Below are 24,190 nucleotides of genomic sequence, written 5' to 3' on the forward strand. Positions count from 1 at the left end.
ATATTTACCTACCTACCTATTCATCTATTCTGTCCACAGACTTACCTACCTACCTACATTTCTGTAGATCAATATCATTCTATCAATCTATATCTATGTATCTATTTACCTACCTATTCTTCTATTCTATCGATCGATCTACCTACCTACCTACATTTCTGTAGATCAATATCTATCAACTTATCTATCTACCTACCTACCTACCTACCTACCTACCTACCTATTCATCTATTGTATTGCCCGATCCACCTACCTACCTACCTACATTTCTGTATATTAATATCTTATCTATTTATCTATCTATGTATCTACTTATCTACTTACCAACCTATTCATCTATTCTATCTAATCTATCTCTATCTACTTTTCTGTAGATATCTCTATCTATGTATCTATATTTTCCTACCTATTCATCTATTCTATCGATCTACTTACCTACCTACCTACATTTCTGTAGATCAATATCATTCTTTCAATCTATATCTATCTATCTATCTAATATCTATTTTTCTGTGGAACTTTATCTAGCTATTTATATCTACATATCTACTTATCCACCTATTAATTTATTCTATCTATCTATCATTGATCTATCATATACCTACTTACTTTCTGTAGATCTATATCTACCTATAACTATATAATTATCTAATTATTTACTTACCTACCTATTCATCCATTCTATCTATTGATCTATCAAATATCTACCTATTTTTATGACATTTATATGCCTACCTTTCTGTAGATCTATATCTATCTATTCATCTATCTATTTATCTATCATTACCATCTATCAATCGATCGATCAATCAATCAATCGATTGATCTGTATCTATCTACCTTTCTGTAGATCTTCTGTCTATCTATCTATCTCTATCTAGTACTTATTTATCTATTTTCTCTATCTCTCTCTTTCCATCTAACCTTTCCATCCAGCTATCTGTTCACCTCTATCTGTCTCTCTGTCTATACATCTATTTATTTGTCTATTATATCGAGCAACCTATCCACTCACCAAGCTGTCTGTCTATCTATCTATCTATCTATCTATCTATCTATCTATCTATCTACTATCTATATCTATCATCTACCATATTCCCATTCTTCTTCCCTTCTAAGACTTGGGTGCTGTCTGCACTGTGGAGTTAACACAGTTTGGCACTGCTTTATATTGTCTTGGCTAAGTGCTATAGGAGCACTTAGCCAAGAGCTATATTCATGGGGAATGGCCTTTGCAGAACTACAATTCCCTAAGATCTTGAGCTTCCATAATGTAGCATTGAGACATAGCTGTTCCCAGAGGGGTTGCATGGCATACATTCAAAGGGTAGGTGCACTCAGGGAAGATGGAAGGCTTTGCAGAACTGCAACTTCCAGGATTATAATTACGATATTTTATAACATTTTATGTTATCTTATATTTTACATTATTTTGTATTATTAATGTACTTTATATTGTATATTATTATTATTATTATTATTATTATTATTAACATCAGCATCATCTTCAGTGAAGAAGCACTATGAGACATGAGACTGTTTGCAAGATATATGATAGATATATACAGATGATATGGATAGAGATGATAGATAGATAGACAGACAGACAGACAGACAGAGGTATCTTCTACCCAATATAAATAGATGATGGATGGATGATATAGATCGAAAAGACTAGATAGACATATAGATGGATGGATAGATAGAGATAGATTGATAGATTAATGGAAACATTGCTAGATAGATGCTTGACCTTTGGGGGATTGTGGGAGATGGAGTCCTGGCTAGGAAATCCATCCGACCTCACAATGGCCCCTTGATGGCGGAGTTGGTGGAACGTGGCATTGTGGGAGGGTGTCTGGTGAGTCAGTGGGGTCACCCCCCAAAAATCCCTGAAATGTGGGGTCAAAAGACCTTGGATGGATTGATGGATGGATGGATAGATAGATAGATAGATAGATAGATAGATAGATAGATAGATAGATGGAGAGACAGATAGAGATGGATGGATATAAATATAGATGGATAGATGGATAAACAGATAAAATGGATGGACAAACAGATAGAGATGGATGGATAGATAGATAGATAGATAGATAGATAGATAGATAGAAGATAGACTTATGGGTGGAAGTATAAATGGATGGATAGATAGGTAAGTAGGTGGATAGATAGATAGAGTTGGAGGATGGATGGATAGATGAATAGATGAACAGATGGGTAGATGGATGGATGAACAGAGAGACAGAAATGAATGGATAATTGGATGGATTGCAGAATAGATAGATGAATAGATGGATAGAGATGGAGGATGGATGGACAGATAGATAGAGAGACAGACAGGAAGAGATGGATGGAGATAGATAGATAGATAGATAGATAGATAGATAGATAGATAGATAGATAGATAGAGGGATAGATGGAAAGATAGACAGACAGATGGACAGTAGAGAAACAAACAGAGATGGATGGACAGAAGGATGAAAGGAAAGATAAATTAATAGAAAGATAGAAAGATAGATAGATAGATAGATAGATAGATAGATAGATAGATAGATAGATAAATATGGATGGATAGATGGATGACTATATAGATAAATATTGATGATAGAGATGGATGGATAGAAATAGAGGGATAGATGGATAGATAGACAGACGGAGGACAGACAGAGATGGATGGATAGAAGGATGAAAGGATAAATAAATGAAATAGATGGAGATAGGTATGGATGATAGATGGATGGATGGATGGATGGATAGATAGCTATATAGATACATATTGATGATAGAGATAGATGGATAGACAGACAGATGGACAGACAGACAGAGAGACAGACAGAGATGGATAGATAGATATCAATGATAGAGATCGATGAATGGATGGATAGATAGACAGACAGACAGTCAGAGATGGATACAGAGATGAATAGATGAATAGATTTTGATGTTTTCCATCATCATCATCATCATCATCATCATCATCATCACCCTTCTTGTTCTTCTTCTTTTAGCCCAGGTGTTCTGCAGCTCCCAATGTCCCAAAGCACAGAAGAGGAAGAACCGACCGAATCGGAGAAATCCCTGCGAGAAACAGAAGCCGAAGAAGAGAAGGAGGAGGAGGAGAAGGAGCCAGAAGCAGATGTGGAGGAGTCTAGTCCTGGGCCTCCTTCTTCTCCTCCACAGAACCCGAACGTGGAACCAGGCCCCAAGCAAGAGAGCTGGCTCTGGAACTGGCTCCCTTTCCCGCTCCTTTCCGGATTCACCTGGTTAGGAGACAGGTACAGAGATCAGGAAGGGGACTGCAACTCCCAACAGTCCGCTTCCGCATGATAGGGTCACTCCTTCAGCAACTATGGGGGAGGATACTGGGAGTTAGAGTCCAAAGAAAGCGACTTTCCTCACTCTGCTCTAATGTAGAACCTGGGTCTTTGCTGGTTCGGGTGGGGGGATGCTGGGAGTTAGAGTCAAAATATTTTTCCAAACTAGATCTAGTTTGTCATATGGTGGATTTGAGGAGTTATAGTCTGAAGGAGGAGATCTCTCAAACTCTGACCTAGTTCAGTACCTGATGCATGGAGGATACTGGGAATTGTAGTCCAGAGGAGGAGACTCAATAAGGCCTAATGCATCAAATTATACAAGCATAATGACCTAATGTAGTTTAGTGTCTAGAACATGATGCATAGAGCATGTTGGGAGTTATAGTCCAAAGGAGAAAATTCAATAAGATTTAGTTCAGTACCTAGAATATGAAGCACTGAGTTGTAGTCCAAGGAAGGAGATTCATTAAGGCCTAATGTAGCTTAGTGCCTAGAACATGGTGCATAGAGGATAATGGGAGTTGTAGTCCAAAGAGGAGATTCGTGAAGGTCTAATGTAGTTCAGCATCTAGAACATGATGAATGGAGAATACTAGGATTTCTAGTCCAAAGGAGATTCCTTAAAACCTAATATAGTTCAGTATCTAGAACATGATGCAATGAGGATAATTGGAGTTGTAGTCCAAATAATATTAATTAAGGCCTAATATAGTTTGATGCCTACAACATGGCACATGGAGAATGGGACTTGCAGTCCAAAAAACAAGATTCATTAAGGCCTAATGTTGTTTAGCACCTAGAACATGACACATGGAGGATAATGGGAATTGTAGTCCAAAGAAGGAGATTCACGAAGGCCTGATATAGTTTGGTGTCCAGAATGTGATGCATGGAGGATAATGGGAGTTGTAGTCTAATGAAGGCGATTAAAGCTTAATGTAGTTCAGCACCTAGAACATGAGGCACAGAGGATAATAGGAGTTGTAGTCCAAGGTATATTAATGAAGGCCTAATAGTCTGGTGCCTAGAACATGTAAGCTATTGAGAATTGTAGTCCAAAGGAGGAGATTCATTAAGGCCTAATGTAGTTTAGCACCTAGAACATAACACATGGAGGATAATGGGAGTTGTAGTCCAAAGAACATTGATTAAAATCTAATGTAGTTCAGCACCCAGAACATGACACATGGAGGATAATGGGAGTTGTAGTCCAAAGAACATTGATTAAAATCTAATGTAGTTCAGCACCCAGAACATGACACATGGAGGATTCTGGGAGTTGTAGTCCAAAGAAGGAGATTAATTAAGGCCTAATGTAGTTCAGCACCGAGAACATGACACATAGAGAACACTGGGAGATTCCTTAAGGTCTAATCTAGTTCCCAACTGTCTTTGGGAACTGGGTTAGTAGCTAGCATTGGTTCCTAGGCTTCCAAGGTCCAAGATCGGACTGTGTTCCGGATGCGGCCCTGCTGATGCCCGCCCCCCTTTCCTTTCTTCCCCATCTCCCCCATAACCCAGGGCCAAGGCTCCCCAGGAGCCCGTTTGCTGTCGGGCGGAGGGGAAGCGGCCTTCCTCCTCCTCCTCTTCCTCCTCGGTGGCCGGGATGTGTCCGGACTGTGAGGTGACCTTCTGCCCCAAGTGCCGGACCCTCCACTACAGCCGGGGCTTCATTGAGCACGGCCTGCTGGGACACCCACCCCTGGAGGCCCAGAGCCCCTCCACCAGTGCAGGCAAGACCTCCATGTGGGAGGGAAAGGCTTTGATGGGCATCTCTGGGTGGGAGATTGAGGATGAGGGACCTGAGGTGGAGACTTGGGATGGGAGGTCACCATTGGGAGGTTCCATGGGAGGCTTGGGAGGAGAAGCTTAGGGTGGGAGGAATCAGTAGGAGGCTCAGGATGGGGGGTTTAGGAAAAGGGACAAGATGGGAGATTTCCATTGAGAGAGTTCAATGGAAGATTTGGGATGAGAAGCTTCAGATGGGAGACTTCAATGGGGACTACTGGGAGGTTTGAGTTGGGATGCTCAATGGGAAACCTTTGGGAGGAGAGACTTTGGGTGGGAGGCTTTAGATGGGAGACATCAACGGTGGGGTCTAGATGGGAGGTATCCATGGAAGGTTTAGTATGGGAGACTTGAGGTGGAAGGTTTTGGTTGGGAGGCTTCAACAGGAGATTTAGGATGGGAGGCTTTGGATGGGAGACATCAACAGTGGGGTCTAGATGGGAGGTATCCATGGGAGGTTTAGGATGGGAGACTTGAGATGGAAAGTTTCGGTTGGGAGGCTTCAACAGGAGACTTAGGATGGGAGGCTTTGGACGGGAGACATCAACGGTGGGATCTAGATGGGAGGTTTCCATGGGAAGCTTGGAATGGGAGACCTAAATGGGGGGCTTTGGTTGGGAGGCTTCAATAAGAGACTTGGGATGAGAAGTTTAGGGTGGGAGGCGTTGGATGGAGCACATCAATGGGAGCCTCTGGATGGGAGATTTCCATTGGAGGTTTATGATGGGAGACTTGAGGTGGAAGGTTTCAGTTGGGAGGCTTCAACAGGAGACTTAGGATGGGAGGCTTTGAATGGGAGGCATCAACGGTGGGGTCTAGATGGGAGGTTTCCATGGGAAGCTTAGAATGGGAGACCTAAATGGGGAGCTTTGGATGGGAGGCTTCAATGAGAGACTTGGGATGAGAAGTTTAGGGTGGGAGGCTTTGGACGGAACACATCAATGGGAGCCTCTGGATGGGAGATTTCCATTGGAGGTTTAGGATGAGAGACTTGAGATGGAAGGCTTCAGTTGGAAGGCTTCAACAGGAGACTTAAGATGGGAAGCTTTGGATGGGAGGCATCAATGGGAGGGTCTAGATGGGAGGTTTCCATGGGAAGCTTGGGATGGGAGACCCAAATGGGAGGCTTTGGGTGGGAGGCTTCAATGAGAGACTTGGGATGGGAAGCCTAGAGTGGGAGGCTTTGGATGGAACAATGGGAGCCTCTGGATGGGAGATTTCCATTGGAGGTTTAGGATGGGAGACTTGAGGTGGAAGGTTTCAGTTGGGAGGCTTCAATGAGTGACTTCAATGGGAGGCTTAAGGGAAGAGGCTTTGGATGAGAGACATCAACGGGAGGATCTAGATGGGTGGCTTCTTTGGGAGGCTTAGGATGGGAAACCTCAATGGAAGACCTGGGAGGAGAAGCTTCAGATGGGAGGCTCTGAATGTGAGGCTTTGGATGGGAGGTTTCGATGGGTGGTTTAGGACGGGAGACTTGGGATGGGGACTTGAGGTAGGAGATTTCAGTTGGGTTTATTCAATGGGAGGCTTGGGAGGAGAAGCTTTAGATGGGAGACTTAACAGGGTACACTTCACGGGGAGACTTGGAAGGAGAAAGAAGCTTCATGTGGGAGACTTTGGATGGGAGGCTTCAACTGGAGATTTCAGTTGCGAGGTTTCAATGGCAGCCTTTGGATGGGAGACATCAATGGAGGACTCTGGATGGGGGGTTTAGGATGGGAGACATCAATGGGCGACTTGGAATGGGGGTCTTAAGATGGAAAGCTTAGGAGAAGAGACTTGGGATGGGACACTTGGGATGAGAAACATCCCAGGAGATAGCAAGGATGGGATGAGAAGCTCCAGATGGGAGACTTCAGTGGGAGAAATAGAATAGGAAAATGGGGAAGACATAGCATGGGAAGCTTAGGATGGGAAGATGAAGCATTTAGGTCAGAAGACTTCAATGGGAGGCTTCAACAGAAGATCTTCAACAGAAGATCTGGAATGGGAGACTTCAATGAGGAAGCTTGCATGGGAGACTTAGGATGGAAGGTTTAAGATGAGGGACTTCAATTGGAGGCTTCAAGTGTCCAATGGACCAAGGAGGCAATGGTCAGTTGGGTGACCCACCTATCCCTCCATGGTTTTCCCCTCAGGATCCCTGGACTTGACCACCGCAACAGAGGAAATGGAGGATGAGGAGGAAGCGAAAGGTCCGTGACAGGTCATCTCCACCTTTTGATGGTGGACATCTTCCACTTTGCCACGTTTCACTCTCAATAAACTCCCATGTTTGCCGTCCCATTCTCTCAGGGCATTTTTGGTCTGTTTCGGGTGCCATCTTGGTTTACCAGAGACCCCCCCCCCCCAAAAAAAAAACCACCCAGCACTCCTTCTATTTAACATTAATGGCCTTTGCCTTTTAATTTTCCTTTTTCCGTTCATGCCAGAAGGAATGGAAGAGGTCAAGAAGGCCTTCTTCTCAGAGGGTTCCATGGAGAACGGAGGTGGAATAATTCAGTAATACATTCAGTTCTTCACAGAATATTCAGGCAATGCATACAATACAGTAGTGATATTTCATATCCCATCCACCCAAAATGTAATATTGAGGTATTTGGTAGAAGAAGAACAGCGAGGTGTTGTTGTCCTGCAAAAAAAACAAAATGGCCACCATTTTTGGACCAAGGAGGCCATTTTAGGCATCCTTCTTCGCACAAGGAATGAAGGATGCCCCCATTTTCTTGCAATTTGGACCCTGAGATGGAAATCCAAGATGGTGGGTGGTCAGTAGTAAAGGGTGGAGGAAGGGACACCATTTTGTCACTCTTCAAGGCAGCCATCATTCCCTGTCAGCCTTCCCCGGAGCCATTTTGTCCTTCTGAAGGCAGCCATTTTGGAAGGGAAGAGAATTAACATTGGCGGGAGCAGACATTGCACACTATGGTTCTCCTCCTTGGCCATCAGTCTCTTCCAACTCAAAATGTTGTCCTAAATCTAAGTGTTGAGTCTTCTGGGTCCAAAGGTTGGAGTTCAGGTTGGTGGTCAGTTAGTGGAGGAGGACCACCATTTTGTCCTCTCCAATGTAGCATTTTTGAGAAGAAACCATTGCTCCCTATGGAACCTGTCCTCGGACAACCCAAATGTGAGCCCAGCATAAAAGCTAGCCTTGAGTTGATCCATGTACATGGTCAACAGGAGGAGGGTTGCCGTTTAGTCCTCCAAATGGCAGCCATTTTGGAAGGGAAGAGGGTTAACATTGGAGAGGAAAACATTGCTTCCTATGGGCCTCCTCATTAGCTAATCCAAACATTGGTCTATCATAAATTGGCCCAAATGTCTGTTCCTTATCCCTCTGTAAAACAGCCAGAATCCAAAATGGCCATCCACATGAAGGCAATCATTTTGGAAGGGAAGAAAATGAATGTTGTGAAAGAAGCCATTCATCCCTATGGGCCTCCTCCATAGCCAATCCAAACATTGTCCTCTCATAAATGGGTCCAAATGCCAGTTCCTTCTCCCTCTGAAGAAGAACTAGAATCCAAGATGGCAGACAGTCCATAGTGAGTGGAGGTTGGCTATTTTGTCCTCCTGAAGGCAACCATCTTGGAAAGGAAGAGGGTTAACACTGGAGAGGAAACCATATATGCCAGCCTCGAGTCCTCTAGGTACAACTGCTGGCACCTTCCTTTTCCACAAACCAACCAAGATGGTGGATGGTTCCTGGTTAGTGGATGAGTTTGGTCATTTTGTTCTTCCAAAGGCAGCCATCTTGGAAGAGAAGAGGATTAATGTTGGAGTGGAAACCATACATGCCAGCGAGTCCACTAGGTCCAAAACCTGGCTCCTTCCTCCTCCACAAACCAACCAAGATGGTGGGCGGTTCTCGATTGGTGGAGGTGGTTGACCATTTTGTCCACCATGCAACCCAATGTGTGTTCTGGGAGGGGTGATTATTCCCCTGCCCGGTTGAGGGCCGCGTCCTGGCACCCGAGCCAGGCCAACTGGGCAGCCCACTTCCCACTGCCCACCACCCGTAGCTTCTCTGGGTCAAACTCCCAGAAGTCGTCATTGCGAAAGAAGTAGACAGAGCCACCCGGGCGGGTGAGGGCCCCATTGGCCAGCGCTGGTACTCCCCCCCAGTCCCGGAGGCTCCGGGGGTAATAGGGCTCCACCTGGAGGTCCTCCCCATCCACCACAAAGTACTTTGGGCCCTTAAAGAGGACCAGCTGGTGCAGCGGACGGAAGAAGAGGGCCATGTCTGGATGCCGGGGGAGAGCACTGCTTCCACCACCACTGCACTTCTGAGGGAAGCCGTCGTCCAGGAAGGACCCATTGTAGCGCCAGCACCGCCCCCCTGCAAAGAGGAAGGCCAGGTGAGATTCCCAAGCTCCGCCCCCTCTGATGACACAGAGGTTATGTGAGATCCCCCATGCTCCTCCCCTTGTGATGATGTCAACAGATTGATTGTGAGTGCCCAAGCTCCTCCCCTTCTGATGATGTCAACAGGTTGAGTGAGAGACCCAAGCTCCACCCTTTCTGATGATGTCAGCAGGTTGAATGAGACCCAAGCTCCACCCTTCTGATGATGTCAACAGTTTGAGTGAGAACCCCAAGCTCCACCCCTTCTGATGATGTCAGCAGGTTGAATGAGAGACCCAAGCTCCACCCTTCTGATGATGTCAACAGGTTGAGTGAGAGCCCCAAGCTCCACCCTTCTGATGATGTCAGCAGGTTGAATGAGAGACCCAAGTTCCACCCTTCTGATGATGTCAGCAGGTTGAATGAGAACCCCAAGCTCCACCCTTCTGATGATGTCAACAGTTTGAGTGAGAACCCCAAGCTCCACCCTTCTGATGATGTCAACAGGTTGAGTGAGAGCCCCAAGCTCCACCCTTCTGATGATGTCAACAGGTTGAGTGAGAACCCCAAGCTCCATCCCTTCTGATGATGTCAACAGGTTGAGTGAGAGCCCCAAGCTCCACCCTTCTGATGATGTCAACAGGTTGAGTGAGAACCCCAAGCTCCACCCTTCTGATGATGTCAACAGGTTGAGTGAGAGCCCCAAGCTCCACCCTTCTGATGATGTCAACAGGTTGAGTGAGAACCCCAAGCTCCATCCCTTCTGATGATGTCAACAGGTTGAGTGAGAACCCCAAGCTCCACCCTTCTGATGATGTCAACAGGTTGAGTGAGAACCCCAAGCTCCACCCTTCTGATGATGTCAACAGGTTGAGTGAGAGCCCCAAGCTCCACCCTTCTGATGATGTCAACAGGTTGAGTGAGAACCCCAAGCTCCATCCCTTCTGATGATGTCAGCAGGTTGAATGAGAGACCCAAGCTCCACCCTTCTGATGATGTCAACAGGTTGAGTGAGAGCCCCAAGTTCCACCCTTCTAATGATGTCAACAGGTTGAGTGAGAGCCCCAAGTTCCACCCTTCTGATGATGTCAACAGTTTGAGTGAGAACCCCAAGCTCCACCCTTCTGATGATGTCAACAGTTTGAGTGAGAACCCCAAGCTCCACCCCTTCTGATGATGTCAGCAGGTTGAATGAGAGACCCAAGCTCCACCCTTCTGATGATGTCAACAGTTGACTTAGAGCCCTAAGCTCCATCCTTTCTGGTGATGTCAACAGGTTGAGTGAGAGCCCCAAGCTCCACCCTTCCGATGATGTCAACACATCAGTTAATATCCTAAGCTCTACCTCCTCAGGTTATGTCAATAGGCCAAAGGTATCCCTGAAGCTCCAACCCTTCCAATGACATTAGCAGCTTAAGTGAGAGCCACAAGCTTCATCCTTTCTGATGATGCCAACAGGTTGAATGAAAGCCCCCAAGCTCTGTCTCTTCTGATGACATCAATAGGTTGAATAAGATCCCCAAGCTCCTCCCTTCTGATGATGTCAACAGGAAAGTTACAGGAAAGACCCAGCTGTTCTCCATAGAGGTTGATGAAGGGTCAGAGGAAAGACCCAGCTGTTCCTCCAAGTAGCCATTTGGAGGGCTTCCATGGATTCCATCTAGGGGCAGTCACTCCCTGAGGGACAGAGAACATACTGCTTGGCCTTTCACCCTGGCGATAGAATCATTCAAGTATTTTTTACTAATGAATGCCATGACAAAAGGCAAACTCGGGTACCTAAGCTAGTTCCTCACCTTTGAAGAAATAGTATTTCCCATCCTCCTCTGAGAAGGCGGCTGCGTCAAGGCTGGACGCCATCCCTGGCCACTTGGCCTGGATCGGGTGCGGACCGCTGCTCACTCCCGCTTTGGACACCGTCCAGTAATGGCCTCCCTTGAAGACCACGATGTTGTCCTCGAGATCTGCACACAATATGGACAAAAGTGTGTGAGAATTCACAGTTCTTTGCAACATATCAAAAGTAACGAGTTACTATTGGTATTTTAGTGTGGGTTCTTAACAAGTAACTTGTTAATATTAGCCACACAACATTCATTGTGGAGTAACTTGTTGATCTCCATGTTTGGTTGTAGCACAAACAAACCCACAAACCAACATACAAATTTTCATTTTAGTAACTATATATATATATAAAGTTACTATTTGTATTTTATTGTGGCTTTTAGAAAAAAACTCAATAGCATCTTGTAACTATCAGCCATACATTTATTGTGATTTTTCAAAAAGTAACTTGTCAATCTCCTTGTTTGGATGTAGCACTTCCTATTTTATATATATAGCAAACAGTTCCTATTGGTTTTTCATTGTGGTCTGTTAAAAAGTAACTCGTTGCTATCGGTGTTACATTGTGGCTTTTGAGAAAGTAACTCATTACTATTGGTATTCCACTGCAGTTTTTTAAAAGTAATTTGTTACTATTGGTATTGTGGCGTTTTAAAAAATAACTCACATTGTGGCCTTTGAAGAAGATACTCATTACTATTGGTGTTAATTGTGATCTCTTAAAGTGTAACTTGTTACTATTGGTATTTAATTGTGGTCTTTGAAAGAGTAACTTGAGGTCTTTTAAAAAGTTACTAATATGGTGACCTTTTAAAAAGATACTTGTTACTATTGGTATTTCTGGAGGTTTTTAAACAGAGGCTGGATGGCCATCTGTTGGGAGGGCTTTGACTATGCCTTCCTGTCTGACTGAAGGGGGATGGACTAGATGACCTTGGGGGGGGGGTGTCTTAAGACTCAGAATCTTCCTTACCTGTAGTGATGGCATCAAAAAAGGACCAGCAGTAATGGACACTAAGGTTGTCTTCCTCCTGATGTCCTTCTTCAATTTCTGGGAAGCGGGCAAAGAGTTTCCCTGGAAGCTGGACCACTGGCCCCCGAGACGGTTTCCCTACCAAAAAAGAAGAGAAAGGATAAATATGCAAAAAGGTGAGCATTAGATTTGAGTAAACAGGGTATTTCCAAATGTGAAGAAGTCCTAAAAGTATCTCACTAGGGCAACCTATCTCTAATCTGGGTAGATCTTAGAGCTCCCATTCAAGGTTGTCAAATGCCTTTTCTACCTCCAAAGACTGGGATGAAACCTATATTTGGCCAGTTCTTCAGTGGCCAGCTATAGGGCCATGCCATTGGGGTGGTGGGTCTGCTCTGGTTTCATTATAGTGTCTCAATGGATTCTCCAAGATTTCTAAGTCCCATTGCTAAAGAGCATCGGGACTTCGGAGATCCCATTCAGTGTTGTCAAATGCCTTTTCATTCTTCACCAAGGGTTCATGCATCCCATTGCTAAAGGGCATCGGAACCTCGGAGATCCCATTCGATTTTGTCAAATGGCTTTTCTACTTCCTCCAAGGATTCCTAAATCCCACTGTTAAAGGGCAACAGAACCTCAGAGATCCCATTCGATTTTGTCAAATGCCTTTTCCACCTCCTCCAAGGTTCCTACATCCCAGTGTTAAAGAGGGTTGGGACCTCAAGATCCCATTTGATGTTGTCAAATGTCTTTTTTTACCTCCAATTTAACCCAAAGACTGGGATGAAACTTGGATTTGGCCAGTTCTTCAGTGGACAACCATAGGGTCATGCCATTGGAATGGTGGGTCTGCTCCATGTTTTATTTGTAGGGTCTCAATGAACTATCGTACATCCCATTGCTGAAGAACGTTGGGACCTCAGAGATCTCATTCGATATTGTCAAAACCTGGATTTGGCCAGTTTTTCAGTGGACAGCCATAGGGTCATGCCATTGGAATGGTGGGTCTGCTCCATGTTTTGTTTGTAGGGTCTCAATGAACGTTCCAAGGTTCCTACGTCTCACTGCTGAAGAGCGTTGGGACCTTGGAGATCCCATTCAATATTGTCAAATGCCTTTTCTACCTCCAAAGACTGGAATGAAACCTGGATTTGGCCAGTTCTTCAGTGGACAGCCATAGGTTCATGCCATTGGGATGGTGGGCCTGCTTCAGTTTCATTATAGGGTCTCAATGAACTTTCCAAGCTTCCAAAATCCCATTGCTAAAGGGCATCAGGACCTCAGAGATCCCATTCAACATTGTCAAATGCCTTTTCTACCTCCTCCAAGGGTTCCTACATCTCGTTGCCAAAAGTGTAGGTGCTTACCGTATAAGTTCTGGATGGCCAGGATGTCGTCCCAGTTAAGAAGGAAGCCCTTGCCTAGCTTCTTGTAGTAGGGGGACATCAGAGCCCCCCGGACGGGAGAGTGCGCCAGGCCCAGTGTGTGGCCAATCTCGTGTGCCGCCACCAGGAAGAGGTTGCGTCCTTTCCCACCACCCAGCACCCAGCGCTCCTCGCTGTCGAAGTGCGCCTCCCCTCGGAGCGGAAAGAAGGCATGCGCCAGGGCGCCCCCTGCAGAAATGGAGAAGGATGTCAGGTAGAAAATGCTGTCTGAGGTAGGAATTAATTGCATGTACCTCCAGTGTGTGGAAGAAATACAATTCTAATGCACATGTGTTCACAGCACAGTCCACTGGAGGGTTAATGAAGTGGAGATGTGATTCTAGAGCAGGCATGGGCAAAGTTCGGTCCTCCATGTGTTTTGAACTTTAACTCCCACAATTCCTAACAGCCAGTATAATAATAATAATAATAATAATAATAATAATAATGGATAATAATATAATATAATAGTAATTCCATCTTCCTTCATAGCAGAAGGGGGATGGACTGGATGGCCTTTAGGGATCCCTCCCAATTCAATGAGTCTAATAATAATAATAATAATAATAATAATAATAATAATAATAATAATATAGTAATCCTATCTTCCTTTGTGGCAGAAGATGGGGGGAGGGCTGGACTGGATGTCCTTCAGGGGCCCCTCTATTCTTACCAGGCCCGTCAAAGGCATTGTCGGTCCCGTCATTGTGGTCTCCCTGGAAGAAGGTCAGGCGGATGTCGGCAGGCTCCCCCTCGGCCTCCCAGAAGAGCAGGCCGGAGACGTTGCTCCAGAGCCGGAAGGCTGCCTGGATGGCCGAGTGGACCTGGTTCGGAGGCAAGTACCGTGGCCAGTTGACCAGGCGGAAGGTCAGCTGCCGCTTGTGCCATTTTCCACCTGAAAGAGACAGGGAAAGAGAGATGGAAGCTTCCAAGTTCCCAAGAGTGCAGACCAGGTGTGGGCCAACTTCGGCCCTCCCTCCAGGTGTTTTGGACTCCAACTCCCAACTTTTCCTAACAGCCTCCAAGCCAACTCACCATCCACAGTTGAGTTGGGTTCATGGCAACCCTATGAAGGGCTGACCCTATGACTGGGAATCTAAGTCAACCCTATGAACAAGTTCATGGCGACCCTATGGACCTCCAAGCCAAATCATCATCCACAGCCTTGCTTAGGTCTTGTAAGCATGACTTCATGGAGACCCAATAAATGAGAGACCTTCATGGTGACCCTATGGATGGGAATCCAAGTCAACCCATCATACACAACTGAGTTCTCATGGTGACCCTATGAAGGAGAGACCTCCAAGCCAACCCAACGTCCATATCTGAGTTAGGTTCATGGGGATACTGTGAAAACGTTCATGATGACCCTATGAACCTCCAAGCCAACCCATTGTCCAGAGTTGAGTTGGGTTCATGATGACTCTATGGACAAGTTCATGGGGACCCTACAAAGAAGACACCCTATGAATGGGAATCTAAGTCAACCCATTGTCCACAGTTGAGCTGAGATCATGGTGACCTTATAAAGGGGAGACCTTTAAGCCAACCCATCGTCTACAGTTGGGTTGGGATCATGGGGACCCTATGAACAAGTTCATGGTAACTTTAGGATCCTTCAAGTCATCCGATTGACCACAGTTGGGTTGAGATCATGGAGACCCTACAAAGGGGAGTCCACCCACTGTCCACAGCTGAGTTGGGATCATGGGGACCCTATGGATGGGATTCCAATTCAACCCATCATCCACACCTTAGTTCTCATGGTGACTCCACGGAGGAGAAACCTTCAAGCCAACCCATCATCTACAGTTGGGTTGGGATCATGGGAACCCTATGAACGAGTTCTTGGTAACTTTAGGAACCTTCAAGTCAACCCATTGTCCACAGTTGGGTTGAGATTATGAAAACCCTATGAAGGGGAGTCAACCCATCGTCCATAGCTGAGTTGGGATCATGGGGACCCTATGGATGGGAATCCAAGTCAACCCATCATCCCCACCTTAGTTCTCATGGTGACTCTACAGAGGAGGAATCTCCAAGCCAACCTTTCATCCACAGCCCTGCTTAGGTTGGTCATTCAGAGGGTCACTGCATGCTGATCCCATGGAGGGGAGACTGCCCACCCCAGGGGATTCTGGGAGTGGCAGTCCAAGGCAGAGGGGTCTTTGCTGAGCATCGAAAGGTTGGCTTACTTGGCAGGAGGTCCCGTCCCCTACGGCTCCTCCTCTTTGGTCCAGGCTTCATCCAAGTGATCACTCTGTGCTGTTGGCTGCCTTTGTTACCGCATCGGGGAAGGGTCATCTGGTGGAGAGTAGGGGGGTCCAGTGCTCCGCTGGGATCCAAGTGGGATTCCCGTTGGAAGGCCCTAAAACAAGGAAGAAAAGAGAGAGGAAGTCCCAAGTTGGCACTAAAACCCGGAGCGGACATCAAAGGGAAAGGCGTGTTGCTTCACCAGGCAGCATCCCCATTGTGTTGGCCTTATAGGGTATTATTATATAATATATATAATACTAATATTGTGCTGTGCTAATAATATAATAGATTGTATATACATATAATATTGATAATGACATTCTAATGTAATACAATTTAATATATAATGATATTGTAATATAGTAATACTAATGTATTAAATATAATTACTCCTGATAATATACAATGCTGTTTTATTACTGTATATTTGTATATTTGAAGTTGTAATGTACTTAAAGTTTGTGATTTAAGTAGAGACTCATACTATGGCAATCATTTTGGAAGAGAAGGCTACATTAAATAACAATAACAATAATAATAATAGATAAAATTATTATGATAGATAATAATAATAATAGATTATAATAATAATAGATGATAATAGTAAATAATAGATGGCGATTATAATAATTATAATGATAATAATTACCGGACGGCTTCTGCAAATGCTTGGGATCCATCGGCTGTTGGCTCAAAATAGCCATATTTCTCCAGGAACCTCTGGAATAATAATAATAATAATAATAATAATAATAATAATCTTTTGGAATAATAATAATATAATGATGATGATGATGATAATCCTTTGGAATAATAATAATAATAATAATAATATAATGCCGTCTGGTTGCTCCTGACACAATAAATAAATAAATATAATAATAATAATAATAATAATGATAAAATAATAATAATAATCCTTTGTAAAATATGCAGGGAGTGAATCCAGGAATGAATCTGCTTTCGAAGAATAATAATAATCTGAGGATGCTTGCCATAGATGCAGGCGAAACGTCAGGAGAGAATGCCTCTCTAGACCATGGCCATATAGCCCGAAAAAACCTACAACAACACAGTGATTCCGGCCATGAAAGCCTTCGACAATACAATAATAATAATAATAATAATAATAATAATAATAATGGCCTAGGCAAAAGGGAAGAATACTTCTACTACTAATAATAATAATAATAAATAATTATTATATTAATTATATATATTATTATATTATATTAATTATATTTATTGTATTCTTGTATTATTATATTATCTTGTCATATTATATTATAATATTTATTATGTTATATTATTATAATGTTATCTTGTCCTATTACATTTATGATTTTTATTATATCATTATCATTATATAATTGTATTATTGTACATTATATCATTACATTATTAATTATATTATTGTATTATATTGTTATACTACTATATTGATTATTTCATATCATTATATTATATTGTTGTGTTATTTTATTATTTATATCATATTATATTGTATTGATTATATTGTTATATTATGTTTTTATTATATTAATTATATTATATCATTATATTGTTTTGTTATTATATTATATTTATTATATTATTGTATTGTTATAATATTATTATTATTTTGACTCTGAAAGCTGCAGCGTCTTATTTCCAGACAGCGTCAAGGGCCTCTTTCCTTTTCCCGAAGGATTTTGCAAAGGAGGAAATGCCATTCTCTGTACAGAATGTCATTGCAAAACAAGAGGAAATGGGCTGCACTGAAGCCTGGGAAAAACCACGTTCCCTTTTTTGTGCAAAAAAGGAAAGAGCAGAGACATATTGCAAGGCTATAAATATAGATCGTGCCAGAAACAAAGGATCTTTTCCAATGAATTAAATTGGCAAAGCCTGCAAATCTATGCTTTGAATAGTGTTTAACTTATGTGTTCTATAGATGGTGAGCTGGTTGCATTTTAGATTCTCCCAATGGAGAGAAAAAAGGTATATTATTATTATTATTATTATTATTATTATTATTATTATTATTAATGATAATAATAATAATAACAATAATAATATAGTTCTCCCAATGGAGAGAAAAAAGGGGCAGTATGATTAATAATAATAATAATAATAATAATAATAATAATGTTGTTTATTATTACTATTATTGTTGTTGTTGTAATAGCTTTGAATAAAACTCCTATTATTATTATTATTTCCAATGAAAAGGGCATATTATTATTATTATTAACGATAATAATAATGATAACAATAATATAGTTCTCCCAATTGAGAGAAAAAAGGGGCAGTATGATTAATAATAATAATAATAATGTTGTAATAGCTTTGAATATTATTATTATTATTATTATTATTATTATTATTTCCCATCAAGAGAAAAGGGCATGGTATTATAATAATAATTGTTGTTGTTGTAATAGCTTTGAATAAAATTCCTATTATTATTATTATTTCCAATGAAAAGGGCATATTATTATTATTAACGATAATAATAATTACAACAATAATATAGTTCTCCCAATGGAGACAAAAAAGGGGCAGTATGATTAATAATAATAATAATAATGTTGTTGTTGTAATAGCTTTGAATAAAATTATTATTATTATTATTATTATTATTATTATCATTATTATTTCCCATCAAGAGAAAAGGGCATGGGATTATAATTATTGTTGTTGTAATAGCTTTGAATAAAATTCCTATTATTATTTCCAATGAAAAGGGCATATTATTATTATTAATGATAATAATAATGATAACAATAATATAGTTCTCCCAATGGAGAGAAAAAAGGGGCAGTATGATTAATAATAATAATAATAATGTTGTTGTAATAGCTTTGAATAAAATTATTATTATTATTATTATTATTATTATTATTATTTCCCATCAAGAGAAAAGGGCATGGGATTATAATAATAATTGTTGTGGTTGTAATAGGTTTGAATAAAATTCCTATTATTATTTCCAATGAAAAGGGCATATTATTATTAATGATAATAATAATGATAACAATAATAGAGTTCTCCCAATGGAGAGAAAAAAGGGGCAGTATGATGATGATGATGATTATTATTAATAATAATAATAATGTTGTAATAGCTTTGAATAAAATTATTATTAGTAGTACTATTATTATTATTTCCCATCAAGAGAAAAGGGCATGGGATTATAACTATTATTGTTGTTGTTGTAATAGCTTTGAATAAAATTCCTATTATTATTATTATTATTTCCAATGAAAAGGGCATATTATTACTATTAATGATAATAATAATAATAATAATAATAATATAGTTCTCCCAATGGAGAGAAAAAAGGGGCAGTATGATTAATAATAATAATATGCCCTTTTCATTGGAAATAATAATAATAATAGGAATTTTATTCAAAGCTATTACAACAACAACAACAACAACAACAATAATTATAATAAGCCCATGCCCTTTTCTCTTGATGGGTAATAATAATAATAATAATAATAATAATAATATTCAAAGCTATTACTACAACATCAACATCAACAACAAAATAATAATAATTTTATTCAAAACTATTACAACAACAATAATAATTTTATTCAAAGGTATAATAATACTAATAATTATTATATTCAAAGCTATTACAATAATAATGCTTTTATTTAAAGCTATTACAATTATTATTTTTATTATTATATTCAAAGCTATTACAATAATATTAATATTCAAAGCTATTACAATAATATTAATATTCAAAGCTATTACAATAATAATAATAATAATTTTATTCAAAGCTATTACAAAAATAATAATAATATGCCCTTTTCTCTTGATTGGAAAACAATAATAATAATAATAATAATAATAATAATTTTAACCAAAACCCAGTCATTTCCCAGCTTAATTCCCCCGAAGCAAAGGACATGGTCCAATTTTTGTTTGGCAAAGAGTGCCTCTGAGCATGCACAGAGTTCCATCCAAGTGACCCGGCCTCACCTTTGCCCCCGAAACCGAACTTGACCTGCTTCGTCTTAAGAAGGATCCAGAAGAAAGAGAGAGGAAGAAAAGGAGGAAGAAGAAGGGAAAGGGGAAGGGTGCCATGAAACCTCTTCCTTCCTTTCTTTCCTTCTTTCTTTCTTTCTGTCTTTCTTTCTCTCTTTCTATCTATCTATCTGTCTGTCCTTTTTTCCTTCCTTGTCTCCTTCACTTTAGGCTCCTTCCTCTTTTCTTTTCTTTTCTTTTCTTTTCTTTCTTTGCCTTCTTTCTTTCTTTCTTTCTTTCTTTCTTTCTTTCGTCTCTTCTTCCCTCTATCTCTCTTCCTCTCCTTCTTGCCTCCTTCTCTCTCAGACCCTTTCTCCGCCTTCTACCCCCTCTTCTTCCTTCTTTTTCTTTCTCTCCTCCTCCTCTTCCTTCCCTTTCTCCTCCTCTTTCCTACCTCACTTTCTCTCCTCCTTCTCTCTTGTGATACACACCCTTTTTCTTTTTCTCTCTTCTCTCTTTGGTTTCTGTCCTTCTCGTCTCCTCTTACTCCCTTTCTTTCTTCCTCTCCGCCTTGTCTCCTTTACTTTCAGCCCTTTCTTTTCTTTCTGTCCTTTCTTTCTTTCTTTCTTTCTCCTCTCTCTTTCTTTTCTTCCTCTCCTCCTTGTCTCCTCCACTTCCTTCTTCCTTCCTTTCTTCTGTCTGCCCTCCCACCCTTCCTATCTCTCTGTTTCTTTTCTCTTTCTTTCCTCCTCGTCTCCTTCTCCCTTTCTTTGTTTCTTTCTTTCCTCTTCCTCTCCTTCTCTCCTTTTTTCTGCCTTTCCTTCCTTCCTTTCTCCTCCTTTCTTTTCTTCCTCTCCTTCTTTTCTCCTGTCTCTCTCTTCTTCCTTCTCTCCTTCCTTCTTTCTCCTCCTTCCCTCTCTCCTTTTCTTTTTCTCCCCTCCTTGTCTCATTCTCTTTCTTTCTTTCTTTCTTTCTTTCTTTCTTTCTTTCTTTCTTTCTTTCTTTCTTTCTGCCTTTTCTTCCTTTCTCTCTCCTCCCTCTCTTTTCTTCCTCTCCTTGTCTCCTATCTCCCTGTCCTTCCTTCCCTCCCTCCTTTTCTCTCCCTCTCCTTGTCTCCTTCTCTCTTTTCTTTCTTTCTTTCCTTCTTTCTCTTTCTTTCTGCCTTTTCTTCCTTCCTTTCCTTCTTCTCCCTCTCTCTTTATTTTCTTCCTCTCCTTGTCTCCTGTCTCACTCTCCTTCCTTCCTTACTTCCTTCCTTCTTCTCCCTCCCTCTCTCTTTATTTTCTTTCTCTCCCCCTCATATCCTTCTTTCTTTTTCTTTCTTTCTTTCTGCCTTTTCTTCCTTCCTTTCTTCTCCCTTTCTTTTCTTCCTCTCCTCCTTGTCTCCTTTCTCTTTCTTCTCTCTCTCTTCCTTCCTTTCTGCCTTTCCTTCCTATCTTTCTCCTCCCTCCCTCTTTCTTTTCTTCCTCTTCTTGTCCCCTGTCCCTCTTCTTTGTTCCTTCTTTCTTTATCTCCTTTTTCACTTTCGGCTCCTCCCTCCCTTCCTTTCTCCTCTTTCTTTTCTTCCACTCCTCTTCCTTCCTTCCTTCCTATCTTTCTCCTCCCTCTCTTTCTTTTCTTTCTCTTCTTGTCCCCTGTCTCTCTTCTTTTTTCCTTCCTTCTTTATGTCCTCCTTCACTTTCGGCTCCTCCCTCCCTCCTTCCTTTCTTTCTCCCCCCTCTCTCTTTTCTTCCTCTCCTCCTCTTCCTTCCTTTCCTTCTCTCTCTTTCCCTGGTCTCTTTTCACCTACCCTCCCTCTCCTTCTAGTCTCCTACTTTTCTTTCTTTCTTTCTTTCTTTCTTTCTTTCTTTCTTTCTTTCTTCCTCCTTCTTTTTTTCCTCTCCTTTCGCTCTGAGAAGGAGCCCTGCCCAGTGATAATTAAGGGGTTAGTTAGCCCATCCTTGATGTCATTGGACAGAGAGAGAAAGGAAGAAAGGAAGGAAGGAGGGAGGGAGAGGAAAAGGGAGGGGAAGAAAGAAAGAAAACAGAGCAAAACAGGAGGGAGGAATAAAACAGGAGGAAAGAGTCCCAATTGGGTGGGACTTTTATTTCTTGTATGTAGAGAAAAACTTCAGATAATAATAATAATAATAGATTTAATTTGGTAGGTATTTTTAGTTCTGTACTCCCTTCTTCATCACCTTCTGCTGAAACTTTGATGTCTTAGCAAAACCGAAGTCACAGAATATCCTTCCGAATTGAAATATACCGTAGATAGTGAGATCCAGACTGTGGATAGTGAGATCCAGACTGCGGATTGTGCAATACAGACCACGGATAGTGAGATCCAGACTGCGGATAGCGAGATCCAGACCGCGGATAGCGAGATCCAGACCGCAGATAGCGAGATCCAGACCGCAGATAGTGAGATCCAGACCGCAGATAGTGAGATCCAGACCGCGGATAGTGAGATCCAGACCACGGATAGCGAGATCCAGACCGTGGATAGTGAGATCCAGACCGCGGATAGGGAGATCCAGACCGCGGATAGGGAGATCCAGACCATGGATAGCGAGATCCAGACCGTGGATAGCGAGATCCAGACTGCGGATAGCGAGATCCAGAACGCGGATAGAGAGATCCAGACCGCGGATAGCGAGATCCAGACCGCTGATAGCGAGATCCAGACAGCGGATAGTGAGATCCAGACCGCAGGTAGCGAGATCCAGACCACGGATAGTGAGATCCCTACCGCGGATAGTGAGATCCAGACCGCAGATAACGAGATCCAGACCGTGGATAGTGAGATCCAGACCGCAGATAGAGAGATCCAGACCGCAGATAGCAAGATCCAGACAGCAAATAGTGAGATCCAGACCGCAGATAGTGAGATCCAGACCGCAGATAGTGAGATCCAGATTGCAGATAGTGAGATCCGGACCGCGGATAATGAGATCCAGACCGTGGATAGTGAGATCCAGACCGTGAATAGTGAGATCCAGACCGCAGATAGTGAGATCCAGACTGCAGATAGTGAGATCTGGACCGTGGATAGTGAGATCCAGACCGTGGATAGCGAGATCCAGACCGCGGATAGCGAGATCCAGAACGTGGATAGAGAGATCCAGACCGCGGATAGCGAGATGCAGACCGCGGATAGAGAGATCCAGACCGCAGATAGCGAGATCCAGACCGCGGATAGCGAGATCCAGACCACGGATAGCGAGATCCAGACCGCGGATAGCGAGATCCAGACAGCGGGTAGCGAGATCCAGAACGTGGATAGCGAGATCCAGACCACGGGTAGCGAGATCCAGACCACGGGTAGCGAGATCCAGACCACGGATAGCGAGATCCAGACTGCGGATAGCAAGATCCAGACAGCGGACAATGAGATCCAGACCGCAGATAGTGAGATCAAGACCGCGGATAACAAAACCCGAAGTGCAAATACAGCATCCCAATAAGCGGTTACTGTCACCAGCTGTGGGCTGTCCATGGATCCATGTGCCTGGCGAGGCGAAGAAACTACAACCCAATAATTCCCAATCAATAATCTCACCAAGTTGGAGAAGAAGCCACCGAGGTATTTATTCAAGTCAGCTCATGGTAATCCACCAAAGAAAGCTGAGATACCATTACAGTGAAAAACAGACATTTTTATACAGTACAGTTCTTTGGGGCCCCCTAGTGGTGTAGTGAGTTAAAGCGCTGAGCTGCTGAACTTGCTGATCGAAAGGTTGGTGGTTCGAATCCCGGGAAGCGGGTGAGCTCCCGCTGTTAGCCCCAGTTTCTGCCAACCTAGCATTGTGGAAAGCAGGGCGAGTCATCCCAACATCAGGAAAGGGAATGCCAAGCGATACATCCATGTGGCTGCACAAAGAACAGGCAGTCCAAATCCGAGGCCTGTTGTCTCCTGCACGGCCAGGTGATGGGCGATTGAGTCCTTTGTAAGTAGGTGATGACCAGGAAAAATACTGGAAGGCATTCCCAGGTCAAGGGGTGCAGATGCATGGTCACCAAGGTTGTGCTGAGTGGCTTTGTTTGCCAAAGTTTTATATCAAGAGATAAAATATGAAATATGAAATATTATACAGAACAACACACATGAGGGGCCTGTGTATACCGAGGGGGACCCAACGATTCCAGAGGCTTAGTACCCACGGGGTAAGGGCACACATACCCAGGGGATCTGTGCATACTGAAGGGGGACCCAATGATTCCAGAGTCCTGGTATCCATGGGGTAAGCGGGCATGTACACAGGGGATCTGTGGATACCCAGGGGGATTGG

The 24,190-nt window shown here is 42.4% G+C and overlaps 3 protein-coding genes across 3 annotated transcripts; 2 read left to right on the forward strand and 1 right to left on the reverse strand.

Annotated features, from left to right (window-relative positions):
• The first annotated feature begins 3,033 nt into the window (after nucleotides 1–3,033).
• C11H17orf50 (chromosome 11 C17orf50 homolog) lies at nucleotides 3,034–7,314 on the forward strand. Its single transcript, XM_067472084.1, has 3 exons — nucleotides 3,034–3,278; nucleotides 4,842–5,053; nucleotides 7,250–7,314. Exons 1-3 carry the CDS (start codon nucleotides 3,034–3,036, stop codon nucleotides 7,312–7,314), a joined length of 522 nt encoding a protein of 173 aa, XP_067328185.1.
• A 172-nt stretch (nucleotides 7,315–7,486) lies between these two features.
• Nucleotides 7,487–20,057, reverse strand: MMP28 (matrix metallopeptidase 28). The gene is made up of 8 exons (XM_060768366.2): nucleotides 19,935–20,057; nucleotides 16,603–16,673; nucleotides 15,893–16,065; nucleotides 14,371–14,592; nucleotides 13,641–13,886; nucleotides 12,274–12,411; nucleotides 11,252–11,419; nucleotides 7,487–9,450 (listed from the first exon to the last, which is right to left on the reverse strand). Exons 1-8 carry the CDS (start codon nucleotides 20,037–20,039, stop codon nucleotides 9,047–9,049), a joined length of 1,527 nt encoding a protein of 508 aa, XP_060624349.2. The 5' UTR covers nucleotides 20,040–20,057; the 3' UTR covers nucleotides 7,487–9,046.
• Nucleotides 20,058–21,862: 1,805 nt separating this feature from the next.
• LOC137097684 (tropomyosin-2-like) lies at nucleotides 21,863–23,365 on the forward strand. The gene is made up of 2 exons (XM_067472245.1): nucleotides 21,863–21,994; nucleotides 22,229–23,365. Exons 1-2 carry the CDS (start codon nucleotides 21,863–21,865, stop codon nucleotides 23,363–23,365), a joined length of 1,269 nt encoding a protein of 422 aa, XP_067328346.1.
• Nucleotides 23,366–24,190: the final 825 nt, after the last annotated feature.

The sequence above is a fragment of the Anolis sagrei genome, chromosome 11, assembly GCF_037176765.1.
Source record: "Anolis sagrei isolate rAnoSag1 chromosome 11, rAnoSag1.mat, whole genome shotgun sequence".
In the NCBI taxonomy this organism is placed as follows: domain Eukaryota; kingdom Metazoa; phylum Chordata; class Lepidosauria; order Squamata; family Dactyloidae; genus Anolis; species Anolis sagrei.

Coding starts and splice junctions, on each gene's coding strand:
- C11H17orf50 (XM_067472084.1), top strand. CDS start 3,034: ATGTCCCAAAGCACAGAAGAGGAAGAACCGACCGAATCGGAGAAATCC. Junction 3,279..4,841: donor TTCACCTGGTTAGGAGACAG/GTACAGAGATCA, acceptor CCCATAACCCAG/GGCCAAGGCTCCCCAGGAGC. Junction 5,054..7,249: donor GAGCCCCTCCACCAGTGCAG/GCAAGACCTCCA, acceptor TTTTCCCCTCAG/GATCCCTGGACTTGACCACC.
- MMP28 (XM_060768366.2), bottom strand. CDS start 20,039: ATGGCACCCTTCCCCTTTCCCTTCTTCTTCCTCCTTTTCTTCCTCTCT. Junction 16,674..19,934: donor GTTCGGTTTCGGGGGCAAAG/GTGAGGCCGGGT, acceptor TTATTATTCCAG/AGGTTCCTGGAGAAATATGG. Junction 13,887..14,370: donor CAATGCCTTTGACGGGCCTG/GTAAGAATAGAG, acceptor CCATTTCTGCAG/GGGGCGCCCTGGCGCATGCC.
- LOC137097684 (XM_067472245.1), top strand. CDS start 21,863: ATGTCATTGGACAGAGAGAGAAAGGAAGAAAGGAAGGAAGGAGGGAGG. Junction 21,995..22,228: donor GAGGAAAGAGTCCCAATTGG/GTGGGACTTTTA, acceptor TGTGCAATACAG/ACCACGGATAGTGAGATCCA.